Below are 20368 nucleotides of genomic sequence, written 5' to 3'. Positions count from 1 at the left end.
AGTGATTTTTTTCTCAAAGATTTTGATTCCAAATCAGTTGTCCTCATCTTAAAAAGGTGTACAGATGACTTTGCAATTTGAAGTGTTGCAACCTATTTCAAAGGAACTTGATATTTGGAAAAACTCTGTGGTCACTTGGGTGAGAACTAGAAATGAGGGAAGAGATAGTCTGAGAAACACTTCTAGGCCCTTCATGGGGGCATTCCCCAAAGCCCACTACACAACTTCATGTTCAGAAATCTTCCTGTAACTCCCTTGGCCTCTTGCTATCTTAGAGGATCACTGGGTTTCCATCTCTCTGTAGGAAAGGGAAACAGAATTCCTTGCAATGTTCGAGAATTCTCTTTAGTGATTTAGTGCTTCAGATTGGATCTGAAACCAAGGTGTAGCTAACCATTTGGTGGACATTTTTGTTCTTTAACCATTGAACAGACTGGGTCTTCGGTGCTGCCACTAGTCAACTGTGCTACGGACTGCCATATTTAATTTCTGAGTCTCAGTTCTTCATCTGTAATATGGGAGTGATGGTGCCACCTTAAGAGTTGCCGTGAAGATTAACTGGAGTAAGAGAAATATAAAGCACCCACTGTGCTGGGTAAACAGTAGTCCCTTAATAAATAGTAGCGATTTAAGCTATTATTGCTGGCATAACATTCTTTTAGATCTTAGTGCTCTCAGAGGAAGAGAGTTCATTTTTTATGAATCTACAATTACCCCAGAAGGAGTAGATACCCAAGGGTTTTAGTCTCTGGAGGTCCCAGACCATGCATTCTGAAGGAAGAGATCTGAGCAAACACAGTCTCGTTTCAGCCCTTCTGCTATGGTGGGCACCCACCTGTGCATGGCCCCTCCTGATTCATTCAGCTAAGAATTGCTTTTTGTTCAAGCTGTTTTTTTCCACCACTGAGCTCCTCAGTAGTCCTTAGTACAAGCCTATAAGGTATGCATTATTATTCCTATTAAGAGAAAACTGAGGTGCAGAGAAATTAATGTTAATTAGTTAATTAGCTAATTAATTTTTATTTATTTATTTAGTCTCCACACCCAACGTGGGGCTTGAACGCACCACCCTGAGATCAAGAGTCACATGCTCTATCGACTTGAGACAGCCAGATTCCCCCAGTTTATCTGACTTCTAAACCTCACGCTCTACTAAGCCATCATTAGGCCGTTAGGAACAATAGATGCTCTGAGATGCTTTACCTCAAAAGGGTCCTCTGCTGGGCTGTTTGGGAAACAGGGGACACTCTGGCTCTTTCTTAGAGATTCCTATTAGAGATGCATAGTAACATGTTGAAGGCTCTGAGGAATCTTGCAGTCAAGAAATCTGTTTAATCCTATTACTCCTCAACTTATTCGATTGTGGGACCTTTTTTTTGCCTTATTCCTAAAATCATAAAGCACGGAGAACTACTCTTCCACAAACATATTTTGGAAAACCTGGCACCAGGCCAAGCTGCCTCTGGATGACCATCCTATCTGATACAACAACAGATACCTTCAGACACCTTCTGGAGGTCCTTGTAGTTTCCTCCCTCTTCTTATCCTTTCATCTGATCAGACCTGGGAAGAGTCACTGGGTTGGTCTCACAGACTCCCCTTACTCATTTAAGACCTCAGACACAAGGATATGAACAAGGAAATGCTCCAGTGTTCTACTGGAAAGGTAGTGGTGGAAGGGGCCTCTCTCGCGCCATCTGCCAGGGACTCCTCTATCCCACTCTGCACCCCTTAGTTATGCTTAGGCCCCCATCGACATCAGGCTACAGAACGCCTGTTTTGATGACCACCAAAGAGAATGCAGCAAGGTGAGCCTGAAGAGATGTCTGTCCTCTGTGTTCATGTCTCCACAGTGCAAGGGGGAGGATTTAGACCGGCCTACTTAACTCCCACTTTGGAGGGTGGGAGCGCGGTGCCAGTTGAATGACTTCGGGTTCTGGATTTGGGTTCCTCAGGGCCAGAGATAGAGTAGGAATTTCTCGTAAAAGGCAGCATCTCTGAGAAAGGCTGAGTTTTTAGCATGGGAAACCACACAGTTCACATCTAGAATACCAGAGACAGAATCAAGGTCCCCGTAGCTGAGCGGAGGTGCGGGAGTTCAATAAGAACGTACTGCAGAATAAAACAATGAATCACAACAACTCGGGGAGCCTGGGCTAGCACTTGGAGGCTGCTTGATGGCGGAGGTTGGGTGGGCTCCAAGGGCCGTCATCTGTTCTTTCCATGTTCTTTTCACCTTGGGAAATGAAAAGTGGTTGGATTGAAAAGAGCCGGACCTCAAATAGTTCGTCCCTTCAGTTACCCACCCCGCCCCCTCATACAGTGAAAGCCTTCCAGCAGAAGCCTTAGAAGCCTTTTCTTTTTCAGATTGTAAGTGAGTGCCAATGATGAGTCACTGTTTCGTGTTTGTGCTTTAAAACCGTCCTCAATATATAAATATTGGTAGGGGCAGCCGCACTGGGCAAGATTCAAGCTGTTTTTTGCCAAGATCCACCTTTTCAGAGTACATGTCAATGAGTACGGCATCTTTGGGTCTTTGCGAACACTGCAGAGGCTCCCCACCTCTTGAGCCAGAGGATCCCTTTCAGGCCCTAGGGAATCATTTCTCCAGAGACTTCCTTGGCACATTAAGTGCTTTTCTAATGCTGACAGAGGGCTGAAAATGGAAGGAGCTTCGATTTTTCTCAATAATGGAAAATCCCCAAATCATTTTTATCAGCTTTAGAGCCAGCTAGAGATGGCCTCAAAGATACATACACTGCTTAAAAACTTGTTTTCCTCTCTGCCTTTAAGTGGATGATGGCAGTCTACTTTGGGCAGTGCGTGGGAGTAGGAAGTGGTCCCTGGCCTTACCCAGCTCTTGTTTTGGTGAGCCTCAAAATGAGCTCTTTTTGGTCTGTTTCTTTTACCTCTTACCTGAAGGAGAAAAACAGTTTAAGAATAGCTTGCTTAATACTTAATAATGTCAAAATGTCAATAGCAGATCTTTTCCTAATAACCAAAGAATTCTAGAACGATTCTCAGTTTTTCTCCATCATGATTTTCAAATCTTCTTTGAAAATGAATGTGTAAGTACTACCCATTTTCTGGTTTAGTAAAGGGCTTTTGTATAATCAAATAGCATGTATCTGTGCACCGAGTCATGGACTAATACTAATACTAATAGAGAGAAAGACTCTCTCTAGCAGACTCTGTGCTGCGCGTGGAGCCTGACACAGGGCTCGACCCCACAACCCCGAGATCATGACCTGAGCTGAAATCAAGAGTCGGATGCTCAACCGACTGAGCCACCCAGGCACCCCAGCAATTAATTTTTTAAGAGACTCTGGCTGGGGCGCCTGGGTGACTCAGTGGGTTAAGTGTCTGCCTTTGGCTCAGGTCATGATCCCAGGGTCCTGGGATTGAGCCCCTCGTTGGGCTCCCTGCTCAACGGGGAGCCTGCTTCTCCCTCTCCCTCTGTTCCTCGACCCCCCCATCCCCCCACTCGTTCTATCTCTCTCTCTTGCTCTCTCTCTCTCAAACAAATAAATAAAATCTTAGAAAGAAAATAAAGGACCCTGGCTTAGAAAGCTCTGTTAATGCATTTAGCATTTATCAAACACCTGCTGTGTGAAAGGTACTGTGTAGGTGCCAGAGATTCAAGGAGTATTTAGAAAGAAAGATACCCATGGAGCTTACAGTCTAACAGAAACATACTCAAGTTTGATGCTTTTTAGTTCCTAGTGAATTTTTTATATGGAATTTTGTTTGTAGTGTAATGAACTGAGGGGTGGCTGAGAACAAAATGCCTTTGGAGAGATATTGCTTTATTTATTTATTTTTTCTGGAAAAAGAAAATCAAGATTGTAATGTCTTACTTCTTCTTGTTGAATCGGTGTTGTCTACTCAGTGCCCAACTCTTCTGTATTCACAAAAAGGGGTAGGAAAAGTAACATCAAGATGAAAGTAAAGCCCAAAGGAGATATGGAGAACAGTGTTTCTCCAATTGAGATCTGGGAGCGCCTGTGTCAAAGTCCCCTGAAGGCTGCATTCTAATTGCAGATTCCCAGACCCTCCAGACTGAGAATTGGTGGCAAAGCCTGAGCGTCTTCATTTTGTAATAACCTCCTCTGGTGAGTCTTGTGATACTTACGTCAGAGAGCACTGATCTAGGCCCGTGGAGAAGGTCACCAGGACGAGGTGAACTACTTCAAAGGGTGATGAAGGACCCCAACCGATGTGTTCTCAGAGGTGCTACAGATAACCTATAAGAAATTTCTGAGTATGGGGGCTCCTGGGGGGCTCAGTCAATTGAGCGTCCAACTAGGTTTTGCCTCAGGTAGTGATCTCGGGGTCATGAGATGGGGCCCCCATCTGCTCCATGCTCCGTGCAGAGATTCTCTCTCTCCCTCTCCCTCTGCCCCTCCCCGCTCCTTCTCTCTCTCTCCCTCTCTCTGTCTCTAAATAAATGGATAAAATCTTAAAAAAAAAAAAAAGACATTTCTGAGTACAGAGAGAAGGCAGGTGATGGGTAAATACTGCCCCAACTTCAAAAATGAGAAAAGAATAGATGCCAGAAACTACTGCTTTATAAGCCTGACATGACCTTTGGAAAAATTCTGTTCCAAACAGATGGAGTCAACGCATTTAAGAGGAAAATGTGATGATCTTTAGGTGTCATCATGGATTTGCTAAAACATCGTCACTGTTAAAGACTGTCAAATTTGGCTGCACATTAGAATCATCTGGGGAGTTAAAAAAAATCTTGATGCCCAACCCCCACCCGGTACCAGTTACATCAGAATCTCGGGATGGGACCCAGGCATCAGTCTTTTTTAAACCCCCAGAGATTTTCTTTTAATGCAGTGCTGTCTGAGCACTGGGAGTTTTAAAAGCTCCCCAGGCTGTGGTAATAGGCAACAGAGTTTGACAACCAATTTCTGTATACGACATTAGGCAAGTTGCTTGACTTCCTTGCACTTTGTGTAAATTCTAGGTAATTTTAAAGGTCTCTCCCACCTTTCAACTTCTATGATTCTGTTATTAGAAGTCATGCCAAACTGAGTTCCTCCTTCCTTCCCTCCTTCTGTCCTCCTCCTCTTCGTTTTCTTCTTCTGGGGGCTGGGATAGTCAAGTCGTCAAAGTATGTACCTTAATTTCACAAAAATATTTAGCAGAATTTCCCCAAGATGTGTCATAGACAGAAGCGAACTTGCTCAGAGTGTGAATATAAAGCATCTGCAGTAACCCTGGGGATGGACCCGGAGTGGAATGCTTCAGGGGCTGTTGTGCCCTTGGAGCTGACCTTGTTAACATTTTTTATCCAGGATATAGGTAAGAAAGATATGAAAGAAATGCCTATCAGATTTGGAGATAACCCAATGTTTAGGAGGGTTAATTCCTACCATACATAAAAGAATCAGGTCTAGCTCTGATCAGAATATCTGTTTATTAAGGTTATTATTGTTTTAACAATATTTCCATAATTCAATTTCTTCTCTTTCTTTAGTTGAGTCAAAATTTTGAGCCTGTTAGTGTACTGCTAATGGAAAAACAGCCCTGCCTGGTAGGGTCCCTAGTCAGCTGTCCTCTGACTCGGTTCCTATCCAGAAATGCAAATAGATTACATCAGGCTGGTTTGGAGCAATACAAAATAAAGGAAGCATCACCCCAAAAAGCCACGAGGTAGAATACTAAATTCCAGTTTAGCAGTTTCGGCTGATGAGTGTGAGGCTTGACCTGGGTGGGGAGGGTGTCTCAGAAACACACGTGGCTTATTTAAAATGGGCCGACTGGACTCTTGATCTCAGGTCGTGAGTTCAAGCCCTCTTTGTGCATAGAGTTTACTGAAAAAAAAAGAAAGAAAGAAAATAACACAAACAAACGAAAAGGGCACTCGGCCCCCTCCCCCAATTGTGACACCCCTAGTCTGGGGGGAGGCCTGGAGCCTCCTTTTTAAAAACAAGCTCTCCAGCTGATTCTGAGAAATAGTGTTGAGGAACTCACTTTGATTTGAATTTTGGCAGAGTTGTTTAAATATGTTGTTTTGTCTCATAGTCCGTCTCCAATCTGTGTTTTTAAAAGCCCAGATAGATTGAATAATTTTGTGCTTACAACCCAAACAGTTAAATTACATCAGGTCCTTCATATCCCATTCCCTATATTTCAATCAGAAAACTGTATGCTCTTACATTTCCGTTTTTCTTTTCATTTTTAATGCTTTCTTTTAGACAGACCTTGATCTGACCTAGACACGGGGAAAATATAATTTATGTGTAGCGGAAAAGCAATCTGTAGCTGCTTGGGTGCTGCTGCTGTGTTTTGGAAAATGCACCCGGATTAGATTATGTCTGATCACTTTCCACATCACATGATGAACAGCAGTTGAGAAGAAGGATAATATGAATCCTGCCGAGCAGCCCTTAGATACCTTGCTGTTAACGGGTGCTTTCCTGCCCCCTCCCTCCTGTGTCTTCCTCATCAGGATCTATGACTGAGGTGGATCAGCTAGGAGTGGCTCCTCGCAGCATAAAGGGAGGCACTTTTCACACTCTGTTTTGGAATGAGAAGTTAAATTCATGAGCACACATGATTTAGAAGATATGGGCTGTGGCACTTCGTCTTCAACGAAAGACAGGAAATCTGAGAAAGGTGAGTGCCAGCGGGGGTGCCTGTCTTCTTGAATGAACGGGGAGCAGAGCCAGAGTGAGCCAGATTCGCCCTCTCCCCTATCCCGGGCAGTCACTTGCTTCTCCAGCCACCCTGTGCGCTTGTGCACAAGGCACCGTCACTTGAGCTGAAGGCTGAATATTGGCATAACACGGGAAACTACCTTTAGGAAGGTGTAGCTTTGAATTTACGATGTACCATAAAGTATTATCTAAGAGAGAGCTTATGTTTGACTTGATTTCAGCTGAAAATGTACCACTATAAAAATCTCAATTTCAAACTCAGTGGCAGGGAACAAGAAAGCCTCTGTAAATTTCTCTGTTTATTCAATATGCTTATAAATAGCTATATCCATACCTATGTGGCGTTTAGCAGCATCATTGACTTTTTATTAGATTTTGTAACTCAGTGATCGGATTATTTTTTATAGCTATTCAACACAGAACTTCATGAGATTTGCCCCACGTTTTTAAACTATTGCAGGTAGAATTTGGGAAACACAAGATCATCTGCTTCCCAAAAAGTGTGTGGTTTCTAAATAGATGACATGCCCCCCACAACCCCCAAATAATTAGAGGCTTAAATATTTCCTTTGTTTGTTTTGTACCGAAGTTCTTTCTCGTACCTACTAAAATCTAGTTACAGCTCACTTGAGTGTTTAAGGGACATAGTCTCTAAAAGCAAATCAAAATTAAAAAACTGGGATGATTATGTGAATAATTTGCTCTTAAACTCTATTCTTTTCGTATCTAGGTTATAGATAATTTTCCTGGTTTCTATTCCACGTCTTGTTTTTGGAAGTTTACGCAGGCTTAAGATGAACAGTTCAGGATGCAGAGTATTCTATACTAATTAGCGTGTGATGTTTTGTCTTGGGAATCAAATGCTATTCTGCCTGCCTCCCAGCTGACTTGTGCTGGTCAGTTAGCAAAGCTGATCTCCCACAGTAGGGACACGGGAGATGTACTAACTCTTTCAAATCTCTAAATCTTTCAAAAGCTCCAACTGAGCTAATTCCATGGTACTGATTTATTATAAGAGGGCAAAGGCAGTAATATTCTTTTTATATCTAGGACTATCCAGAGTTCTTTAAATGCAGCCAAATTTCTCAGGTTACCAAAAAAAAAAAAAAAAAAAAAAGCCACACCCAACTTGTCAAAGTAAATTCTCTCTTTTTGAAATACTTCTCAACTTTTAAAATGTTGCAGGTAAATGGAAATATTATCTTAGATTTTGGGATTGGTTTTTCTTTTAGTTTACCGAGGTGAAATTCACATAACACAAAATTAATCATTTTAAAGGGGACAATTCAGTGGCATTTGATACATTCACAAAGTTGTGTAACCACCCCTTCTAGTCTAGTTCCAAACATTTCCATCACTCCAAAGCAAAACCCCTTATCTACTAGGCAGTTTCTCCCTATTTCCCTCTCCTTCCAGCCCCTGGCAACCAGCAGTGCTGTATTCTGTCTCTGTGAATTTACCTATTCTGGACATGTCATGTAAATGGAATCATATACAGCGTAACCGCTGCCTCCTTTCACTTAGCATGTTTTTGGGGTTCATTCATGTTATAGCATCGGTCATACTTCATTCCTTTTTGAGGCTGACTAGTATTCCATTGTATGTATAGGCCACATTTTGTTTATCCGTTCTTTTGGTGTTGGACATTTGCGTTCTTTCCACCTGTTTGGCTACTGTGAATAGTGCTGCTTGAACATGAGCGCATGTGTACTTGTTTGAGTCCCTGTTTTCAGTTCTTTGAGGGTATATACCTAGGACTGAAATTGACAGGTCATAGGATAATTCTATGTTTAACTTTTTGAGGAAATGCCAAACTCTTTTCCTGGATCACTCTCTTTTATTGAGCTATAATTCCCAAACCACATAATTCGCCAGTTTAAAGCACATAATTCATTGGTTTTTAGTGTATTCACAGAGCTGTACAACCATCACCACTACCAATTTTAGAACATTTTCATATACCTCCCCCAAGCCATTCTCCCCAGGCCTAGGCAATCAGTTATCTACTTTCTGTCTCTATAGATTTGGGCTCTTCTGGACATTTCATATCAATGGAATCAAACTACATGGAGTCTTCTCTATCTGACTTCTTTCATTCAGCATAATGTTTTCAAAGTTCGTGTTGTAGCGTGAATCAGAATTTCATTCCTTTTCATCGCTGGATACTATTCCATTATAGTAATATGCCATGTTGTATTCATCCATTCATCAACTGATGGACATTCAGGTTGTTTCTTCCTTTTTACTGTTGTGAACAATGCTACTATGAACATTCATGTGCAAGTTATAGTGTAAACACATGTTTTTGGTGCTCTTGGGTATATACCTAGGCGTAGAATTGCTGGGTCATATGGTAGCTCAATGTTTAACATTTTGAGAAACTTCCAAACTGTTTTCCCAAGTGCCTGCACCATTCTTCATTTCCACCAGCAGCGTATGATGGTTCCAATTTTTCCACATCCTTTGCAACACTTGTTATTGTCTGTCCTTTTGCTCAGACCAATCCTAGCACGTGTGAAATCGTAGTTCGTTAGGGTTTTCATTTGCATTTCCCTAATGACTAATGATATTGAGCATCTTGTCATGTGTATATTAGCCACTTGCTGATCTTTGGAAAAATGTCTACTCAGATCACCTGTCCATTTTTAATTATTTGTTTTTATATTATTTTGTTGTAAGGATTTTCCTTATATATTCCAGTTACAAGTTCTTTATCAAATATATGATTTGCAAATGTTTTCTTTCTTTCAGTGGGCTGTCTTCTCACTTTCTTGATGGTGTCCTTTGAAGCAGAAATGTTTTTAATTTTGTTGAAGTCCAATTTATTTATTTATTTTTTTGGTTGCTTATGCTTTTGGCATCTTGCCAAAGAATCCATTGCCAAAGTCAAGATTATTTATGGCTATGTTTTCTTCTGAAAGTTTTATATTTTTAGCTCTTACATTTAGGTTTTTGATACATTTTGAGTTAGTTTTCATATATGGTATCAGGTAGAGGAACAAATTTATAGTTTGCATGTGGATATCCAGTCATTCCAGTACCATTTGTTGAAAAGACTATTCTTTCTCCATTGAATGGTCTTGGCACTCTTGTCAAAAATCAATTGACTGTAGATATGAAGGTTTATTTCTGGACTCTGAATTTTATTCCATTGATCTATATGTCTATCCTTATGCTAGTACCACACTACCTTGATTATCATATTTTATAGAAAGTTTTGAAATTAGGAGTCTGAGTTCTTCAACTTTGTTTCTCTTTTTCAAGATTGTTTTGGCTTTCCAGGTCCCTTGTATTTCCATATGAATTTTAGGATCAATTTGTCAGTTTCTCAAAAGAAGCCATCTGGAGTGTTGATGGGAGTTGCACTGAATCTGTAGATTGATTTGGGGAGTATTGCCAGCTTAACAGTTAAATCATCTGATCTATGAACATGGAATATCTTCCCATTTGTTTAGGTCTTTAATTTCTTTCAACAATGTTTTGTAGCATTCAGAGTTTAAGACTTACACTTCTTTTGTTAAATTTACTCCAAGTATTTTCATTCTTTTTAATGCTATTATAAAATGGAATTATTTTCTTAATTTCATTTTTAGATTGCTCATTGCAAGTGTATAGAAAACAATTGATTTCTGGGGCGCCTGGGTGGCACAGTTGTTAAGCGTCTGCCTTTGGCTCAGGGCGTGATCCCAGCATTCTGGGATCGAGCCCCACATCAGGCTTCTCTGCTAGGAGCCTGCTTCTTCCTCACCCACTCCCCCTGCTTGTGTTCCCTCTCTCACTGGCTGTCTCTCTCTGTCAAATAAATAAATAAAATCTTAAAAAAAAAAAGAAAAGAATAAAATTGATTTCTGTATATTGATCTTGTGTCCCAAGACTTTGATTGATACTTTAGGATTTTCTATTTACAAACTATGTCATCTGCTAATATAGTTTTACTTCTTCCTTTCTAGTCTATGCCTTTTATTTCATTTTCCTGCATAATTATCCTGGCTAGAACCTCTCTTAGTATTGAATAGAAATTCACGAATACACATCCTCATCTTGTTCCTGATCACAGGGAGAACATATTCAATCTTTCACCTTTAAGTATGATATTAGCTGTGGCTTTTTCCAAGATGCTCTTTATCAGGTTGAGGAAGTTCATTCCTATTCCTAGTTTATCAGTTGTTTTTTATTAAGAAGTGGTGTTTAGGGGTGCCCAGATAGCTCAGTGAGTTGGGCATCTGCCTTTGGCTCAGGTCATGATCCCAGGGTCCTGGGATTGAGCCCCCAGGCAGGCTTCACATTCATCAGAGAGTCTGTTTCTTCCTCTCCCTCTGCCCCTCCCCCCACTCATGTGCATTCTCTCTCAAATAAATAAAATCTTAAAAAAAAAGAGGTGGTGTTTAATTTTGTCAAATGCTTTATCTGCATGTATGGAAATGATCATGTAGTTTTTGCCCTTTATTCTATGATAAGTTAATTGAATCTCAGATGTTGAACCAACTTGGCATTCCTGGGATAAATCCCTCTTGGTCGTGGTGTATAATATTTTTTATATGTTGCTGGATTCAGTTTGTTAGAGTTTTGTTTAGGATTTTTGCATCTGTATTCATAGGAGATATTGGTCTGTAGTTTTCTTTTCATGTGATGTGCTTGTGTGGTTTTTGATGTGTTTGTGTGATTTTGCTATCAGGGTAATACTAGCCTCATAGAATGAGTTGCGAAGTCTTTCTTCTCTTCTACCTTTTAGAATAAGAGTTTGTGAAGAATTGGTATTCTTTAAATGTTTGGTAGAATTCATCAGTGAAGCTGAGCATGGGCCTTTTGTTGTGGGTAGTTTTTTGGTTACTTATTCTGCTTTTGTTATAGGTCTATTCAGATTTTCTATTTCTTCTTGATTCATTTTTAGTAGTTTGTGTCCTTCTAGGAATTTGCCTGTTTCATCTAAGCTATTTAATTTATCAGCATATACTTGTCAGAGTATTCCGTTATAGTTCTTTTTATTCTTCCATTATCTCTTATTGACTATGTCAGTTAATGTTTATAAACCTACTGAAAACTGAAGCAGTGTTATTTACTTACATTTATCCATAAAAAGTTTTTCTCATTTAGAAATATTATAAAATATAGAAAAACAGCTGGAAATAATATTCACCATTCTACTACCCAGAAACAACAACTGTTAACATTTTGGTAAATCTTTTTGGTATAATATAGATTTCTAATCATCCTAAATATTAATTTCTTGTAGCCTTGCTTTTGGCACTAAGACATTATTATATAAACATTTCTCAAGTTGTTATAAATGCTTTGTAAACAGCATTTTAACCATTACTAAACATTTTACTTCATGGATAGACCTTTATAGTCTTAATTATTCCTCTAATACTGAATTTTTTTTTTTTAACTAATATAGACAATACTTGGGAGAATTTCTTTGTGTAGTTTTTTCCTTACTTTGGATTATTCCCATATTCAGGTGATTAGACATGAACTTATTGTGTCAAGGGTTATGAATGTTTTGAAAGATCTTGATAGAAAAATAATAGTTTCTATTTCCTGATTACTAACTATATTCTAGGGAGTGTTCAAAATGTCCTGCATACTTTTTATTTAATCCTTGCAGTAAACCTGAGTAAGTGTTACTCCTTTTTTGTATAATTGAAGAAGATCATGCTCAGAGAGGTAAGTACTTATCAAGGTCGTATTAGTAACCACTGCCAGAGTGGGGATTTGAATCCAAGGAGTTCTGAGTACAGTGTTGTGGTGTTTTTGCTTTTTGTTTTTTGTTTTGCCAACAACCATTACACCCTTTTACAGTGCCTCCCAATGTTACTGCTCTTGGAAACTAACTTCAGTTAAATTTACTTATATAAAGTACCTTTTATTTGCATAGTGCTTTCACAGTTGTACAGGCCCTTTCATATACATTTGATCTTCACATCCTGTGAAGGATTGTTCTCAATTTGTAAACAAGGAAATGGAGGCTTTGAGAGGCAAAGTGATTTGCTTAAGGATGCATAGCTGGTAAGTGGCAGAGCCGGAGTTAGGGCTCGCTTCCTGTTTCTCATGGTCTTAGTGGTGTGAAGGGCTTCCCCCCCACTTCGGTCGTTCAGCCACAATACAAAACTCTGCCTCTAGAGTATCATGGTATTTTTTTTTTAAGATTTTATTTATTTATTCGACAGAGATAGAGACAGCCAGCAAGAGAGGGAACACAAGCAGGGGGAGTGGGAGAGGAAGAAGCAGGCTCCTAGCAGAGGAGCCTGATGTGGGGCTCGATCACATCACGCCAGGATCACGCCCTGAGCTGAAGGCAGATGCTTAACTGCTGTGCCACCCAGGCGCCCCTATCATGGTATTTTTTAAAAATATATTTATTTATTTGAGAGAGAGAGTGCGCAAGCCAACAGGGGGAGGGGTAGAAGGAGACCGAGAGAGAGTCCTCAAATAGACACCCCACTGAGTGTGGAGCGGGGCTCAGTCCCAGGACCCTGAGATCATGACCTGAGCAGAAACCAAGAGTTGGATGCTTAACTGACTGAGCTACCCAGGTGCCCCTATCATGGCATTTTTAAGAAAAGTAGCCTACATATAAAATTGAGGCTATCCCCTTCTTGTGGGCTATCTACTTTCATGTTGAGAAGTAGCATCTATGTTGTGTTATTATTGTTATTTTTGCTTCTTTTGTGATATGCCACAGGGAAGAGAAAAATCATAGATATCATTTATATTGCATGCCTATTACATTCATTATTTCTATTTCTCTGGAAAGCTCTTGGAGGAAGCTCTGGGGCACCTGGATGGCTCAGTTGGTTAAAGGTTTGACTCTTGGTTTCAGCTCAGGTCATGATCTCAGGGTCCTGAGATTGAGTCCTATGTTGTTGGGCTCCATACTCAGTGGGGTGTCTGTCTGTCCCTCTCCCTCCCCCCACTTACACGCTCTCTCTTAAATAAATAAATAAAATCTTAAAAAAGAAAACAACTCTTGGAGGAAGCTTTGATTAGCCTCCTTTTCTAGATGAGGAAACTGAGACTTAAATTAAAGAACTGCCCAAAGTCATGTTGACCTGGATTGGAACTGGCTCTGACAGATTCCAAAGTCTATGCTCTTTTTGATATGCTGCCCTGACTTGTAAAATTGGAATTTATCCAAAAATAGAAATTAAACATTGTAATTTCATTCTCCTGAACTTCACTTTATACTTAAAATTTTATACTGATGTATTTTGAATTAATAATCTATTGCACTTTTTTTTCCCCATGGAGAACTTTGAGAACACGATGATATATTTTCTTTTATTTCTTCCCTTGAGACCATTTAGAAATGCATTTATTCATTTTCCCTAAGTGCTGAGGAGTCTACAAAGGCTTTTGGCTTTGGAGTTAGATGCTTTAAGCTGTGAGAAATGGAAATTTTCTCTAATGGAGATTGTTCTTTAAAAAAAATTTGTTCTTTATTTTTACTTAAAAGTTTAAAAATACTAACTAGTAAACCAAATATTTCTTTAATTCCTGGAATAACATCTAGTTCATTTAGTTGTTTAAAAATCTAATGATTAAGCCATTCACAGTGGCCTGAGAGATCCCCTCCTTCCATCCTCAGCCCCATATCCCCACTTCCTCAGTCCCAAAGTTAAGTCCTTTACAATGCTGTATCTTAAATTTGGGACCTTCATGGAAAAACAATGAATGCCATTGTTTCCTTTATCTTTGTTGTTCTTGGAAAAATTTTCTGAAACTTTAGAAGGGCCCTTGGCATTCTTGTTATTGTTGGAGGATTTTCCTTTATAATTGCCATCAAGCAATCTTTACTGGCATTGTGGGGTATAGCAGAAATCCCTATGAGTTGGGATCTCCCTCATTTTCCTCCTCAGTGAAATGGAACATCAGATAAGATGTTCTTTAACATTCTTGCCACTCAAAAGTCTATCAGAATGCTCTATAGCTGCAAGTGCATGTGGAGTGGTGGGGACATTGATTTCCCCCTTCTACTTCTCGTGCTCGCTCCCTCAGCTGTTATCCCATTAACATTCCTTTTTTTTTTTTTTTAAAGAGAGAGAGGGAGAGCACTGCTAGCAGGGTGGGGAATGGGAAAAGGGGCAGAGGGAGAGGGAGAGAGAGAATCTTAAGGAGGCTCCCCGCCCAGTGTAGAGCCTGATGTAGGTCTCTACCTCACAACCCTGAGATCATGACCTGAAGTCGGTCACTTAACCGACTGAGCCACTCAAGTGCCCCACCCTGTTAACATTCTAACACGCTCAAGTGTCTCTCCTCTTTTTTCCTTTTCTTTTGGTTTGGATACATTTTTTTTCTCATGCCATTCTGTTTTGCTTTAACCCCAACTTCTTATTTTTAAAAATTGCAAACCTACAGAGAGAAGATGAAAGAAGAATACAGCAAACACTCAACATCCTCTTCGCCGAGATTCACCACTTTGTTAACATTTGACCATTGTCTTTCTCCCTCTCTCCTCTATTTCCCTTTCCATTTGGAAGTAAGTTGTAGACAGGATGATGTTACCCTCCATATACTTCAGTATGAGTGTCCTAAAAAGAAGGATATTCTTTTATATAACTATAATACTATATCACTGAAAAGAATTCAGCATTGGTGGATTAATACTAACAGAGTTCATATTCAGAACTTTCCTATTGTCCAAAATGGCCCTTTGTAACTGTTTTTCCTTCCCTTTGGAAGAAAAGCTTTCCCTTACCCTCTTCTTCCCTCCAGTTACTCTCCTTCCTCTCAGAGCTTCCTGTCGAAAGGGGCACTCATACTATTGTCTCCTACTTTTTCTGTTCCATCCCATGGAAAATGATTTTGACAAGCTCTTGAATGACCTTGGAGTCCAGTGGACCATTTTCAGTTCTTATTTTGCTTGGCTTCCTGGTAGTACTTGGCACTCTGCACACACCCCTCTTAAAATACTAATGGCCCTTGGCTTCAGTGACAGCACATTCTCCTGGTTTTCCTTGTGTCTCTGAACTATTTATAAGGGCTCCACTTTCTCCCAAGTTCTAAATATTAGGATTCTTCTGTGTTCCTCTTAGTCCTTTTATTTTGTCACTCTAATGCTCTCCTTGGGTGACTTTACTCTAATGGCTTTAATTATCATCTGTACATCAAAACTGCCAAACCTTTATTTTGGGCCCATATCATATATTATATTCCTGGTTTGTTGGCATCAGTTGAGAATCATTTTCTTTTCTTTTTTTAATTCTGGTATAATTAACATACAGTGTTATATTAGTTTCAGGTGTACAATATATGGTGATTCAACAATTCTGTATACTACTTAGTGCTCATCATGATAAGAATACTCTTAGGGAATTATATTATATTATATTTTTAAAAGATTTTACTTACTTCAGAGAGAGAGCACAGGGGACGGGGAGAAGCAGAGGGACAGGGACAAGTAGACCCTGTGCTGAGCACAAAACCTGATGTGGGGCTCAATCCCACAACCCTGGGATCATGACCTGAGCCAAAATCAGATGATCAACTGACTGAGCCACCCAGGTACACTGGGAATCATTTTAAATGAGTACTTTTCTTTTTTAAAATTGTTTATTTATTTAAGTAATCTCTATAACCAACATGGAGCTCGAACTTGTGACCCTGACATCCAAAGTCCCATGCTCCTCTGCCTGAGCCAGCCAGGCTCCCCAAGAGTACTTTTCTTTATAAAAGGAGACCACTTTCTTCATCTGAAATCATGATCCCTCTCAATAGTAATTTGTAGTTAATCATTCACTTTTTGATATGTTAATGTGTTGGCCTTGAGGTTTACATAGGACTGTAGTCCCTTCTTACAAACACATTTGTTGCCTGTCTGAAACAGGCACACAAAAAATGAAACATCTTTTTTATTCTTTATACCCATTAAATGCATCTTCATATTTTTCTTTATTTGCTGTGTGACTAATCCACTTCTGCTTTAGAAATGTTACGTATTATGAGACTCCGCCATGGACTGTTTAGATATCCATTCTAGAATCATGAGTCTTTAGGCAGTAGAAAGTATTGCTGAAAGGATATGAAGTCCCACCTCCCCATTTAAATGCTCTTTGCCAGCTTCCAGCCTTGACTAGACAATTCACAAAGAAGCCAGCTTTTAGTTGGATCCTGTTAATTGTTAGAAAATCCTGTTACAAAGAGACATATTTCAACGGAGTCTAAGAAAGGGCATTACCTCAGCCCCAATTGCCAGTTATTTCCCGTAATCAGAACACTTTTCTTAGATGATTATGGCTTTATATGGCATTATCTTTTTTAGCAGCTGCAAAAGACAAAATTTAATGCTGATTGTATCTGACCTTGGGTGAATGAATGTGGCAATAGAACTCAGATTAGTAATTAATAACAAGGGAGACATAAAACAGAATTGCAGTCAAGACATTTAATTTTTTAAAATTCTGAGTGGGGATTAAAGGTCATTATTGAATTGTTGAATAGAACATATTTCCTATGAGAAAATATTTTAATAATTTAAAATGCTAGTAATACTTTTATATAGCTAAATTTCTTACATACTTAAAAATATAATAGTTTTTAAAAATTGAGATCTTCCTGATAATGATTCTTTTAGAAAATTGGCAGAAATTCGTAAGGCAGAGAGGTCACAGTTAATTGTAAACTGTTGTTTTCCTGATTTCACTGATTTAGCTTATTAGTTCGGTGTTGTATAGATAAAGCTTCATATTTTCCTGAACTATGGTGTAGCCAAGGATTTCAGTTCTTAGGGAAACTTCCGTAAAATGGGCTTTATGTAGTCTTTGTCTTGTTCCATTGCCCTGTTGAATAAAAGAAGGCTTTAAATGGGGCATTTAAAAATCTGAATCCTAATAAATGTAGAGAGAAAGAGTTAGAAAATCATTCTTTTGCAACTACTGTCAAAAGAATTTATTTGGGCAAAAACTATCCATGGATGTTTTGGAGAACAGAATGTATACAGAGTCCTAAAGCATGTTCCTACAAATTGTTTATTAATCTTAAAGAGGAAGCAAATATGTCTACAGTAGAGAATTTTAGGTAGACACTATGGGGCGACCTGATCGGGTAGAGGCCTGCGGCGTGGGTGGTGAAAGAATTCATCCAAAGCAGAACAAAGGAGATAGAGGTTTATTGGATACACGACAAGGGGGCAGCGGGCAGGGCAGCAGAGGAGAGACTATCCGCCAAGAGGTGGTGATAAGGGGCTGTAGTTAAGGGGGGACGGTGAGGAGATATGGGAACATATGGAATTTTACTTTTTTGGTACCCATGCCTGGTTGTAGGTAACCCATTGGTCAGCTAGGGCCTAGCCTAGGTTGTTTCGAAGTGGGTCGCCTAATGAGCCAGTTTGCATTCATCCTGGTGGTCGCTTGTGGGCCCTTTTAACCTTACTCAGGTTCCCATTGCTCAAGCCCTCTGCCCAAAAGTGGCCTCTACAGACACCACCTTAACCAAATAATCTAAGTTCATGTCAGCAATGAGACAAATGAACATCATGTGCGTCCTGATGGGACGCGCTTGAGAAAGACGCACTATTTGTCCCTGCCAAAGTACATAGCCGGAATCAAATCACGGGGAAGTAGCTGACAGATCCAAATTGAGGGATATTTTAAATAATTAGCCTGTACTCTTCAAAAATTTCAGTGTCAATAAAGAGAAAGAAAGGCTAAAGAATTGTTCTAGAATAAAGGGGACTGAAGAAACGATGTTGTTATGTGTGGAGAGAGACAGTAGGAGAATGCATATGTGACAAAATATTAACGACTGTACTATTCTTACCTTTCCCCATATGTTTGAAAATGTTTCAGAATAAAAAGGTAAGAATATCCCAGTCCTGTACAACCTGGGCTCTGTTGCCAAGTCTGCGGTGGCTGCAGCCTAGGGTTCTGCCCTTCGGGAGGGCCATTTATTAGCTCTTCCTTGTTTCTGCCTCCTTCCACCTTCCCCATCCACCGCAGACCCTGTGTACCACCTGCTGACGTCAGCTTGAGCAGCTTCACTGTACCCATGAACAACCGCACATGTGCTGGGGTCTCAGTTCCTTGACCTCCTAAGCCCCAGCATCCTCTTATTCACTCTACTTGAGCTACTCACTCCCATTTCCTGGCCCCTGTGGCCACTCGGATCAGCTCTGGCTCTGCAGTCTTTATGATTATTATCCCATTTTCTGATCTGTTGGTCTTCATTGAAACCTCTGGACCTTAGCCTCTTCCCATGTGTGTCTGTCTCCCAGCCCCCTCTTGTCTTCACTTTCTTCCCCATCCATCTCTCCCCATCTTCTGTTGGCTATCACTGGAGCCAGTTAACAGATCATACACAGTAATCATACTTCAGGCAATTTAAAAGAGAAGTAATGGGTGAAGTGTTTAATGTTCCTAGACTACTTGCTAGCAAACTTTGCTACAATACCCTGATGGGAAAGCCAAGGGTATTAGTGACTTGACTTGGATTTTTCTACAGGGATGATTCAGATTTTTTTTTTTTTTTGGTAGCCTTTAGAATTTGTCCTCTTTGTCCAGAAGCTTCTGATTTGAGTGTTCACAGGTACATGTCCTGTTTTGTCCTTTGCATCATTACTTTCAGCTTTGCTATATGCAATAATAGGTAGGCTGCTGCTGTGGCCTTAAAAAAAAATAGAAGGATAAATTAGAGTATTTTATAACTGGAGAGAATCTTAAAGATCACACAATTCCAACTTTACATTGCTCACATGAGATACTGAGGACCAGAGAGGTTAAACAATCTGCCCAAGGTTACATGGTTGGCATCTGGTTGAGTCAGAATCAAAATGGAAGTCTCCAGATTACAAATTCAGAACTTATTTTTATTATCCCATATGGATGGGTTGCTGGGTGGGTGAGTAGATGAGTAAATAAAAAGTCAAAGAAATGACCTCTAATTCTTGCCGCACTCTGACTGGAATACCAGAGGTTTCCAAGAATGATCAAACTATGATTTCTTTCGTCATTTAGGGAAAGTGATAGTTTTGTTTAAGAGGCCTGTCAGTGTCTGGAGTCTGGGCCTCGTACTTTACTTTCACTTCCCTCTTGTTTAAGAAAAATGCTTTGCAGGGGTGCCTGGGTGGCTCAGACAGTTAAGCTTCTGACTCTTGGTTTAGGCTCCGATCATGATCTCAGGGTTGTGAGATCAAGCCCCACATTGGGCTCCGCACTCAACACGGAGTCTACTTGAGATTCTCTCCCTTTTTCTTCGCCCCCTCCCTCTCTCTCTCTCTCTCTAAAATAAATAAATAAAATCTTAAAAAGAAAAATGCTTTCCAGGGGCTGCCACAGTTTGTGGATGAGCGAGCCTCCTGGGTTCTTGTCTCGCTTGCTGCCCAAGAAGCAGACTTTGTGACCATCTCATGCCCACTGGGCATGTGCTTTGAGCTGTTTTTCCAGTGAAGTTGGAAGTCTCACTGTGACAGTCACACACTGTAGCAGATGGCAGATACAGAATAACTGTAAACAAAAATAGCAAGGAAAACTGTGGTCCCGGAGCTGGGCCAGACTATTCTCATCATGCTTTGAAGAGCTAAGGTAATAGAAGTTTCTCCCCCTTGTTTAAAGCTTTTTGCTACTAGACGGTTCATACTCCTTCCAGTTCATTTGAATTCATTTTAATGAGTTCTATCACACTTGTGCCTCTCTTTCTTCCTGACTGGATGTCAGGCCCCTTAAAGTTACATGAAATATTTGTTCATCCTGATGCCTCCTCAG

The 20368-nt window shown here is 40.0% G+C and overlaps 1 protein-coding gene across 5 annotated transcripts in view; it reads left to right on the top strand.

Annotated features, from left to right (window-relative positions):
• Positions 1-20368, top strand: part of PPEF1 (protein phosphatase with EF-hand domain 1) — a 101167-nt gene that overhangs the window by 512 nt on the left and 80287 nt on the right. For 2 of the 5 annotated variants that reach the window (XM_087860385.1, XM_045778016.2), the window contains exon 3: positions 6464-6630. The exons of the other annotated variants lie outside the window; for them this stretch is intronic. In XM_087860385.1, coding sequence (XP_087716511.1) covers positions 6558-6630 — 73 coding nt within the window. In that variant the 5' untranslated portion in view covers positions 6464-6557. The remainder of the gene's footprint in view (positions 1-6463; positions 6631-20368) is intronic. 5 annotated transcript variants of the gene reach the window in all.

The sequence above is a fragment of the Ursus americanus genome, chromosome X (genome assembly GCF_024610735.1).
Source record: "Ursus americanus isolate L20-20 chromosome X, mUrsAme1.1.p, whole genome shotgun sequence".
NCBI lineage: Eukaryota > Metazoa > Chordata > Mammalia > Carnivora > Ursidae > Ursus > Ursus americanus.
This window is presented reverse-complemented; position numbering and strand designations above follow the sequence as displayed.